Below are 12,500 nucleotides of genomic sequence, written 5' to 3' on the forward strand. Positions count from 1 at the left end.
TTATGGTGTTCTCCATTTAAACTTCACGTGTTAATGTAAATTTTACACACACACACACACACACACATTATATATATACATATATATATATATATATATATATATATATATATATACATATATATATATATATATATATATATATATATATATATATATATATATATATATAAAATCACTTAAAACCACAGGTGAGGATGTAACATTGTAGGTGTAAGTCCTGACCGGTTTCGGCTTTATTTCTAAGCCATTCATGACGGACAGGTACATAGCAGCAGAATAAATTCCAATACATATGCTCGGGAAACAGTACAAATGAACTTCCAAAACTGTTGGATTTTTAGTTTCAAACGGTTTTGGAAGTTTGTACTGTATTCTGTGCATATATATTGTGTATTTCTTCTACTATGTATCAGTCCTTCGTCAATGGCTTAACAATAAAGTCGAAACCGGTCAGGACCTACACCCACTTTGTTATTTCTTCACCCGTGGTTATAGGTGTCATACAAATCAAGTCTGTTGTGATTTTAATCATATATATATATATATATATATATATATATATATATATATATATATATATATATATATATATATATATATATATATGTGTGTGTGTATAAACACATACATAATATGTGTGTGCACGCGCGCGCGTATCACTGAACTGAAGAAAGGATTAAATCAAGGAACGACGAAAGCCCTTCGTACGTTCACACCTCCTCAGGGTCAAGTGTGCGTATGCATGTATGTATATACACATCGATAGATACATAGACAGAGCCTGTCTAACAACATGACCCTAGTGCAAACATGGATTGGCAGCCTGTTCAGGGCAGGTGCACTTATTAATGAGGTCGCATACCGGTAACTCACGTACACAAGGGGAAATAACGAAAACGATGACCTATTAACCAACCACAATACATTCAAGGTGCATATATAACCTTGACTTCATCATTAATAACTGCTGCATCAAATAAACCACGAAACGCGAACATCTAACAAATGCAAAATGATTCAGTTCCAATAACGTTTCCTCACCTTTCAAAGTCAACAACGACATGAAAAGCAAAAATTCATCATTCACAATTTACCACACAAAAAAACATGATCCTGAACACTCAAGATGATAAACAAAAACAGACAACAAACCTATATTCACCAGTATATAAACACAACAACAACAACAACCACACTACCATTCAAGAGGGCAGCAACAAGAGCAAACGAGTCAGTAAATTGTAGCATTCTGCACATCACAAATTTCAGCAGCAAATACAATAAGGACAAAAGAAGAAAACCTTACAACCTTACTTATTAAGATTATTAGAACAACAACAAAATAAACAGAAAACGCTTTACTCAGTAACAATGAATGAAGAGGACCTGTTCTCCTTACCTAGACTCTTAGAACAACAACAACATAAAAAAAATGAAAAACGAAAAGTCACCCTAACCAATCACAATAATAACATTGGCAACACACCGTACAACAACACATAAAGAACGCACTGAAACCTTACCTCGATTACTGGAACAATAACAAAAATAGCAAAGGGAATATTATATAACATGTAAACAAACACAACAGCAACATTCTCAGACAACACCTTACACAATAACAACAGCAACAGCAAACGAGAAGAGAAGAGAAAAGAAGAGAAGAGAAGAGAAGAGAGGAGAAGAGTGGTACTCACCTAGATTATTGGTGAAGGAGGAGTCCATGGAGGCTCCCCCTTGCCCCTGCGTGAGCAGAATTTGAGAGTCGAGCTCCTGAAGCTCCTGCTGGAGGGCAGAAAGCTTCGAGTTCGCCTCCTTCACCATGTGGCTGACGTCTTGCAGGGCACGGCGATCTGCAACAACACAAAAACACGTTACGCCTTGCATAAGAGGTTTCTTTAGGATATGGACGATCGTCACAATAATGGTAATAGTAACGGTTAATCAATTTCTTAATGGTATTAACAACAATAATATTGATGAGAACAGCAACGAACCCTATTTTTCAGAGCAAAACTTAAAAGAACAGGCAATTTCGAGCCTATCCCGAACCCGGACTGGACTCATAGAAAAGTAGTACAAAGAAAAGAAAGGATGAAGGGTGGGTAAAAGCGCCTCTTACAGGAAGAAAGGTTAAAAGACTCCGGGAAACAGAAGCAGGAGGAGAATGACAAAGCCTTACCGAAGTGAGACAGAAGCGCACTGGCCCTGTACTCCTAAGAGAATTGCCGACTTCCAGAAATGTTTACGTTCTGGAAGATTGGCCGTCATATGAGGTCGCCTGGTTCAATACAAAGCAAAGAGAGTTTCGCAACAATAGCAATAGTTTAATCATTCTTTTACTCCAATGATTCTGGGGCATCGTTTCACACCCCTGTTGCTTGCTCTAGATTATTAAAGGTATGCTGCAAGTTTCAGTAACGCTTGGTATTTCCTATGCCAAAGGTGTCGACCATCACCTATTCATCCTTTCTTATCAGGGTTGGAACCGGTAAGATTTTATAAACTCACAACTATAATAATTTTAATAAAATAAATTGGTATTAAAACCAAACCATAAACTATGAAAATAATCAACATACCAACCCATTCCAACATACAAGGTTAATAGGGATAAACACTCCGTGTTAACAAGAACTAATATCGACAAAAAAAATTGATAATTGCTCGAAATATGAAGTCAAGAAGAAATCAGCAACGCAATTAGCGCAAACATTAAACACCGTACGAACCATTAAAACGGAATAATACGAGGTTCAGTGAGATCGATTATATGACCTATGACCTTGGAAAACTTTTGACCCTCCTCATTCAAAAAACTACCTTTAATTTTTCATTTACAGGAATACATAATGGTAACTTTGACATTTTTGTCCTTTAGGCATTAAGATGTCTGATACCGTAATTCAAAATCATAACATGATTACATATATAACATGATATATATATATATATATATATATATATATATATATATATATATATATATATATATATATATATATATATATATATATATATATATATATATATATAATATAAAGAATTAATCAATTTACATTTACAAACAACAAATTAACAGAAGCAATACAAAACCACAAATAAGCAATTAAAACCAGAAAAGATCTTGAGTTCTGACATACATCGGCAAACAAGCCAATATCGAACTTAAGAAATACAATGCTCATCTCCCTATTTTTATCATCCTGACATCAAGCAGAAAGAATTGGTCTGCTTAATAGGATGGACAATGGTCTTTTTATTAGGAAATGACTGACCAAAAGATAGTTTCTGAGAGAGAGAGAGAGAGAGAGAGAGAGAGAGAGAGAGAGAGAGAGAGAGAGAGAGAGAGATTTTCACAAGCCCAACGTGGGCCGAAAACGAGACGGGATCTCGTTCTTGCTCTTCTCTCTCCAAACCTACAGATAAAAAGTGGAAAAAAGTGTTTCCTGCCCCAAAAGATAGGACGTCGACGCCTGCCACTCGAAAGCGGAAAGTCGCAGGAATCACGATAAACAAAAGGTAAGTAATCACACTTTCACCTTCTTGTTTCCATGCATGGTGGGGCGAGGAGTGATAGTGTAAAAAAGAAAAAAGTATTACGATGTGGGGTGAGGAATGATCGAAAAAATACATAAATAAATATTACTATGTGGGGTGAGGAATGATCGAAAAAAAATATTACTGTGTATGGTGAATATCACTATATGGGGTGAGGAGTGATCGAAAAAAAAAAATAAATAAATACATATTATATACTATGTGGGGTGAGGAGTGATCGAAAAAAAAAAAACAAATACATATTATGTACTATGTGGGGTGAGGAGTGATCGGAAAAAACAGAAATAAATATTACTGCGTGGTGAGGAGTGATAAAAAAATATCATTATGTGGAGTGAGAAGTGATCGTAAAAAATACATACATATTACTGTGGGGTGAGGAGTGATCGAGAAAAAAAAATAAATATTGCTAAGTGGGGTGACGAGTGATAAAACGATATCACTATGTGGGGTGAGGAGTGATCATAAAAAAACAAACACATATTACAGTTCCTCATTGGACGGGTTGGTATAGTTCTCGGCTAGCACTCTGCTGGGCCCGCGTTCGATTCTCCGGCCGGCCAATGAAGAATTAGAGAAATTTATTTCTGGTGATAGAAATTCATTTCTCGTTGTAATATGGTTCGGATTCCACAATAAAATAAGTCTAATCCTTCGGGCCAGCCCTAGGAGAGCTGTTAATCAGCTCGGTGGTTTGGTTAAACAAAGGTATACTTAACTATGTGGGGTGAGGAGTGGGCGAAAAAAAAAAAAAAAAAAAATATTACTATGTGGGGCGGGGAGTGATCAAGAAAAAAGTATACCTTAGTTTAACCAGACCACTGAGCTGGTTACCAGCTCTCCTAGGGCTGGCCCGAAGGATTAGATTTATTTCACGTGGGTAAGAACCAACTGGTTACCTAGCAACGGGACCTACAGCTTATTATGGAATCCGAACCACATTATGACGAGAAATGAATTTCTATCACCAGAAATAAATTCCTCTAATTTTTCATTGGCCGCTCGGAGAGTCGAACGCTGGGCCAACAGCGTGCTGAAAAATATCACTATGTGGGGTGAGGAATCGAAAAAAAAAAAAACAAATACATATTACTATGTGGCGTGAGAGGTGATCGAAAAAAAAAACAGAAATAAATATTGCTATGGGGGTGAGGAGTGATCGTAAAAAAGAAATAAATATTGCTATGTGGGTGAGGGATGAGCGTAAAAAAATTAAATAAACACTATTGTGGGGGTGAGGGCTATCTTAAAATAAGGTATAAATACTACTATGTGAGGGTGCGGGATGATCGTAAAATATAAAAAATATGTGTAGGGCGAGAGATGAATGAGAAAAATTAAATCGAATTTTTATCAAAAACTGAAATAAATCGAAGTTCTATAAAAAAAAAATCAAAATTACCACATAACTTGAGTGAATAATCAACTCGAATTTGCCGTTAAAAGGACGAAAGAGGGAATAACCATCATTTAATTTTATCGGGGACCGTCCCTTACTAAAAGGAACAGCTTTTTGTTATCCATACAAATAAACAAACATAAATATACGTAATATTTGATCATTATCAACCTATCTTCGACGACAGACTATGTAAAGTGAATACCTGACAAACGTTAGGAGGAGGAAGATAGGAATACCAAGAAAATGTAGGAGAGATGTAAAAGAGGTAATTCAAGGGAAAGGCATTAATACCCAAGAAGCCCCTGTAACTATGCAAGATGGAGGTGAATGGCGCTGTGTATACAGGAAGGTTCGACAAGATGCTGATAAGCCTTCTGCGTCAATGATAAAGAGGCTAATGTTATGGAGTTTTCTGCACAAGGTGTTCATCCACGATTCAGCAGTTATAACGCAGGAATTTGGCCAATACCCAATAACATTTTTTTAAGCCACCCCTGTTTTGGGAAAACGGCTTAATATTTAAGTTAAAAAAACATATATGTTAAAAAACATACACATACATATATACTGAATATATGTATGTGTATCTATATATACACTTATATATACATATTTACATATACTGAAGACCGTTGTTGTACTCTCCATCTAAAAGAGAGCAAAGCCAACAACTCACGCACAAACATCGCTGCCTATCCTAACTGTAAAATGGGCAGAACTGAACTATTTATAATGCGAAGCCACTTAGGGCAGATGAAACGACTCTAGCCTTGACCTTCAACGAAGTCCAGACAACGTAAGCGAATGGGCGAGTTTTATTTACGCTAGTTTTTGTGTGATGCCTTTCTGGGGAATTTCTTTTTTGCCGTGTCTTTATTTCCACCGAAAGAGTTTCTTTTTCCAGCGAGGTTTTAAGAGCATAATTCTGAACATATTTATTGTTCTCGTCTAAGCAGGGTTTTTTCTGGGCGAGTTTTCTGTATATTTTTCCTACTGCCATACACGAGCACATGTGGTTCTTCATTACCGGCTAGCATAATAGTTTTTATTATTTATACGAGGTATACAGTAACACATACTAAACTGTAATAAGGAAACGGTCAGTTTTGAGAGAGAGAGAGAGAGAGAGAGAGAGAGAGACGTTATATGGTTCCATCCATCCCGAAGAAAGAGAAGGATGATCTGAATGAGGTATTCCTATTTATTATTTGCTGGTATAGTAAGTACTCTGACGAAGCAATGGTAGGCTCCTCAGTCACATTCTCAGGGCTCGTAACAAAAATCACAATTATTCTGACTCCATCTGGCATCTCGTACGCAATTCCTAAATCAGATCTCACTTCCTTCCTTGCTCTTAATCAACATAACAAATAACGACCTAATTCACAGAGAAAAGGCCTCAAAGACGTGGTCTTCATCCCTGAAGGACCCCAACGGTCAAACGACCCAAGTGCAGAGGAAGAGAGAGAGAGAGAGAGAGAGAGAGAGAGAGAGAGAGAGAGAGAGAGAGAGAGAGAGAGGAAACGTTCCATGTGCATAAACTAGATAATTTTAGTTTTCTGTAAAAGAAAACTATTGAGATGGCTCTGTCTGTCCATCCGCCATCAGATCTTAAAAACTACTGAGGCTGCTGCTTCTTTTAGCGTGCTTGTTTTTCCATTTGTATGGGGTAAGCACTAGAGGGCTCCAAATTGGTATGTTGATCATCCACCCTCCAATCATCAAACATACCAAATTGCAGCCCTCTAGCCTCAATAGTATTTATTTTATTGAAGGTTAACTTTAGCCATGATCGTGCGTCTGGCACCTCTATAGGTGCCAACAACACAGGCCACCACCGGGGCTATGGCTGAAAGTTTCATAAAGCATTATAAGCTGTACAGAAAACAATAACGTTTACAAACGATTGGTATTAACTAAAACGGCAGCAGACGACATTTAGATGAATTAGTTAACAATAAACGCAACAAATTCAACTTTTATTATTATTAGTATTATTATTATTGTTGTCGTTCTGTAAAAACCTCGCTAAAAATTTCCCTTTATTTCCTGAATCACTATTCTATTTGAAACTTTCACCATCATAAAAGAGTAAAATAATGTCCAGCAGTGACAAAGTAAGATTATAAACAGGAGCCGAGGCCTTGTCTTCCTTGCATCCTCAAAAACACTGACTTCATCGCCATATTCAAAATCAACATTAATAACAATACCCCGTAACTCAAATTCTCTTCTTTGTTTACACATGGGCAATACCTGTGCTAAACGTATTTGACGACACCTATGGAATATGGAGAACATATCACGGGTTTGGCCTAGTCTTTGTGTATCCTTCCAATTCCCCTTAAACTTTATGGTAGTAGTTAAAAAAATATTAAGAACTTCATCACCTCTAACACCTAATAACGTCATCAAGCAGTAGAAAAAAAACCCTAATTGGTCAGATATATTATGGGATATTAAGGAATCTACCACAAGCTCTCAAGAGCCTGCTCAGCTCTCTTTTCCAATCACGCTGATCATAAGAGGTAACATGGGTCGCGAAAGCTCTCTAAAAATCCTTTAATCTATTTATAAAAATACTATGACTGTAGACGTTATCCTAAAAGTCACGTAATGCTAAAAAGAATAAACTAACAAATTACCTAAGAAACTCATACCAAACAGAATATGAAACATCAAAATAATATAGAAAAATTACCCCAAGACGAGGCTATTACGAGGAGGGGAGGAGGGATAGGAGACAAGAGGAGGAGGAGGAAGAGGAGAAGAGGAGAAATTGAGGGAGGAATCGAATGATAAAAATGGTGATGGTGGTGGAATAAGCTGGAAGCCTACAAGTACGTAGTTAGCACTAAGTAAAGCCCAATAATGCCGGACGGAGAGAGAGAGAGAGAGAGAGAGAGAGAGAGAGAGAGAGAGAGAGAGAGAGACTAACAAACTCCCGTACGTAGATTCGTGACCAAGACTTCTCCAGTAGGCCATCCTATCCAGTATGAAGTTTAATAAAACTTGAAAAAAAAAGTATGAACATCATAAAAACACAAGATGGTTCTTCCATACGTTATTTACCTTCATTGTTACTTAATTAAGGTTCATAACAATTTTGTGGTTTCGTAAAGCTGAACTTCAAATTTTCTTTCGGAGATTCTGTCACCTCCGTCAACTTTCAAAGCAACTCCCTACACCGGATAAAAGACGGTTGAGCATGCCGATAACGCTCTTCCTTAACTAATAAGCATTACGTAAACGTGAGCAAACCTTAGCAGTCTGGTTCAAGAAGCAATTGGTCATAATGAGGGCGAGGCTCTACAGAGCAAGAGTGAGGGTAACCTATGTCCCTCACAACTTGCAGAGAGAGAGAGAGAGAGAGAGAGAGAGAGAGAGAGAGAGAGAGAGAGAGAGAGAGAGAGAGAATGCAAGTATCAAGTCTGTCATATTAAAAGTATTATATTCACTAACACGACATAACACAGACGCCCTTTTGTTTAAGTTCTTGAACAACGCAAAACACTCGCCAGGCGCATATAAAACGACGAGAGAGAAAGAGAGAGAATTTCAGTAGCCCCTGAGCATATTTTGTAACTTGCATATTATTACGTCATACCTCCAAGTCACTCTTGAGGTCCTGCATGACTCACAACTGTGACCAAGCAAACAGTTATCTTCAATTTACTAAGTGACATTTCCTGCTGTGGATTATGGTACCGACTGGGAACAGTTGGAGCAAGGTAAAGTGTTAACAAAACAACGACAATAATAATAATAATAATAATAATAATAATAATAATAATAATAATAATAATAATAATAAGAAATCAGTTCGACAACAAATTCAACAGTGTCGACCTCTGATCCATACTCTGTCATCTCCAAACAACCTGTGGCTCATTTCTTGATAGATGCAGAAAACCAAAAAATAGGAATAAAACAATAAACCATAATTTCAACTGTATTTCTTAGCAGCAAATTAGCAACCGCTCTGATTAACGAAATTATCATAATTTCGACAAGTATCAAAAACCGCAATTATTAAGTTATTATTAACCTTCCTAATAACTATAGTTATTAATATTATCAACGTAAGAAACAACAGCACATAAAAATTGTCATGTACTATAGTAACTATACCAACATTACAATACTACTATCAAGAATGCAATTATTAAAAGAAACACCCAGATTAATAAAACCCTGATCTAATACAAAAAAAAAAAAAAAGCCACCCCCAGAAAACAAGGCAACGCCTGAAAAACGCCGGAAGCAGCCAGCGTGAAGGTAAACACGTTGAAAAGCAACAAAATCTACAGATTTGTGTCGGGAAAACAACATGGGCGAGAGGAGGTACCGAGCAGAAATTCTGCCATCACTCTGACGCGTATCTGCAGCATCCCCGGATTACAGCATCCACGGCAGAGGCAACAAGCAACAACAAGCAGAAACAATAATAACATCCACACCAACACAACGGGGGAGAAGTGCAGGTTGTTACGGAAACATCCTTCAGTAAGTTAACTAATTAGTTTCATTTTCGTATATATGGATGAAGGTGGTGCTGATTAATTATAGTAAGATCGACCGGTGAGATGCTGCACGACTTACCGGAGATATACCTGGTACGTTCTGCACGTGTACACACACGCAAACAAAAACACACATTCTCTATCTCTCTTATATATATATATATATATATATATATATATATATATATATATATATATATATAATATAATGTATATATATATATATATATATAATTTATATATACATAATATATACACAGTATGTGTGCCTGTGCATGAGAGAGAGAGAGAGAGAGAGAGAGAGAGAGAGAGAGAGAGAGAGAGAGAGAGAGAGAGAGAGAGAGAGAGACTAATAATGTGATTCAAAACATATTGGTATGCTATGCTCAGTACGTCTCAGTAAAACACAATATATATATATATATATATATAATATATATATATATATATATATATATATATATATATATATATATATATATATATATATATATGTGTGTGTGTGTGTGTGTGTGATATATATGCATATATCACTTCAACACATGATGCGTTTATTGCACATTACCACAGGTGAAAAATAAAGAGACAGGGTGTGCGTCTTTACCGGTTTCGGCTTTATTTCCCAGCCACTGACGAAGTGCTGATACATATTTCCAAGCCATCGACGAAGGACTGATACATAGTATTATAAATCACAAATATATATATATATATATATATATATATATATATATATATATATATATATATATATATATATATATATACTATATATATATATATATATATCCTACAGAGACAGCACTGACGAACATACACCACCGGTGGAGACACAGATCCCCCACTGACTAGTGTCAAGGTAGGAGTGGCTTCAAAGCTTATTTGAGCAGAAATCACAATTTACTTTTCCTTAAAATGTCAGCATTCTACAAATTTCTTCCGATATTATAGGATCAAGTTTATACATGCCTTGACTCATATCCATATCATGGCCAATGCTTTCTTTTATAAAGCTGGATTTAATGATATTCCTTTACAGTGCATTATCAGAATACCATGATTGTTCTCATTAACATGTACAAAAATACCACTGTTTACCTGTGCATTTCTCACACATCTTTTATGTTGTTCTATTCTCTTTTCCCGTGCTTTACCCGTTTGACCAACATAAAAGTTGTTACAAGAATTACACGAAATTTTATATACACATCCTTTAGTATTGTCGGGAGAGTTCTTCATAAGTGCATGATTTATTGTTTTATTGTTCTTAAATGCGATATTTTAACACAAAGTTCTTACGAAGTTGGGGATGTCTTTCATGTTATTATTATAAGGTGGTACAAGTAAATTTTTTGTGTTCTAAGGTTCTTTTTTTTTTATTAGAATCTTTTTTGTCGCTTCTAATGCATTGTCTAACACAATGTCAGGATATTTCAACTTCTTGCCTATATTCCTTATCTTATCTATTTCATCATCAATATATTCAGGGCTGCATATGCGTAATGCTCTTAAAAACACAGATGTGAACACTAATTTCTTAACCTTACTGCTTTGGCCGGAATAAAAATGCATACTGGAAGAAATATTAGTAGGTTTTCTGTCAACAATGTGTTTAAACTCATTACTGTTTCTGCGTACCAGGCAATCCAAAAAGGGTAGGCACCCATCTTTTTCTATTTCCATAGTGAATTTAATTTCATGGTACTAACTGATTCAACTTGGCAAAAAAGTTATTTACATCTTCGTTCCCTGGCCATACACAAATTATGTCGTCAACATACCTGCCAGTGGGGGATCTGTAGCCTCAAACGGTTGAGTATGTTCGTCAGCACTGTCTCTGTAGTATGTATATTTATGATTTCTAATACTATGTGTCAGTCCTGAGAGAGAGAGAGAGAGAGAGAGAGAGAGAGAGAGAGAGAGAGAGAGAGAGAGAGAGAGAGAGAGAGAGAGAGAGAGAGAGAGCGACTGACTAACAATAAGATTCAAAACATATTATTGGTATGTTATGCTCAGTACCAGTAAAAAGCATAACTTATTGTATACACACACACACACACACACACACACACACACACACACACATATATATATATATATATATATATATATATATATATATATATATATATATATATATATATATATATATACATACATACATACATATATATATATATTTATAATTTTGCTGAGACCTCCTGAACATACACACACACACATATATATATATATATATATATATATATATATATATATATATATATATATATATATAGAGAGAGAGAGAGAGAGAGAGAGAGAGAGAGAGAGAGAGAGAGAGAGGGGACGTGTATCAAAGCATGCAAAACTAAAGCATCTCGTGTTGCAAAGGAATTCTATCAAGAAGCAAAAAGGGATGATAAAGGCGATGATGAATTCCCTTCGCACTGACTCACACAAGATTTGGCGACCTTCCAGCAGCGCTGATAATTCAGTTCGACCGCGAGCCAATATCATTAAGTTTTCTAGTCGGGAGGTACGAGTATGTATGTTACAAGATTCCCTCTACAACACTGTGCATGCATCATGACGCAGTATTCCATGAAATCCTGTAAATATGCGCATTTTTGCTTGGCTTTTAACACTCGAGTCGGAGGGTAAGTTATAAGGTAATGAATTTTATACAGAGCCATACTTAACTTTCTTAATTATCAACCCTTTCAAGTAGAATGATAGCTTATTTGATCACCTCTACAATGATGAATAGGCTTTATAGTGAAACATACTTATTTACCTGATGTTTTATGAACCTTCTGAAGTCGAAGCCTATGCTGGAAACTGCATCTGCAAATCTCAACTAACCTAAAGTTGGAGTGATGAGTACTATTTTATGCATAAACAAGCTTGCCCTCATTAATTAATATTCCATTGCAACTGTGATGTATGCTGATGATCTCCACCGGGTTAAACTTGCATGATGGTGAAGTACGTAGCAGCAATTAATGCAAACACAATCGATAAGGGGAAAA

The 12,500-nt window shown here is 36.0% G+C and overlaps 1 protein-coding gene across 20 annotated transcripts in view; it reads right to left on the minus strand.

Annotated features, from left to right (window-relative positions):
- Pkn (serine/threonine-protein kinase N) overlaps nucleotides 1-12,500 on the minus strand; it is a 733,150-nt gene that overhangs the window by 464,649 nt on the left and 256,001 nt on the right. For all 20 annotated transcript variants that reach the window (XM_067091623.1, XM_067091613.1, XM_067091618.1 and 17 more), the window contains one exon: nucleotides 1,701-1,856. In XM_067091623.1, the coding sequence (XP_066947724.1) occupies nucleotides 1,701-1,856 (156 nt within the window). The remainder of the gene's footprint in view (nucleotides 1-1,700; nucleotides 1,857-12,500) is intronic.

The sequence above is a fragment of the Macrobrachium rosenbergii genome, chromosome 48 (assembly GCF_040412425.1).
Source record: "Macrobrachium rosenbergii isolate ZJJX-2024 chromosome 48, ASM4041242v1, whole genome shotgun sequence".
Lineage (NCBI taxonomy): Eukaryota > Metazoa > Arthropoda > Malacostraca > Decapoda > Palaemonidae > Macrobrachium > Macrobrachium rosenbergii.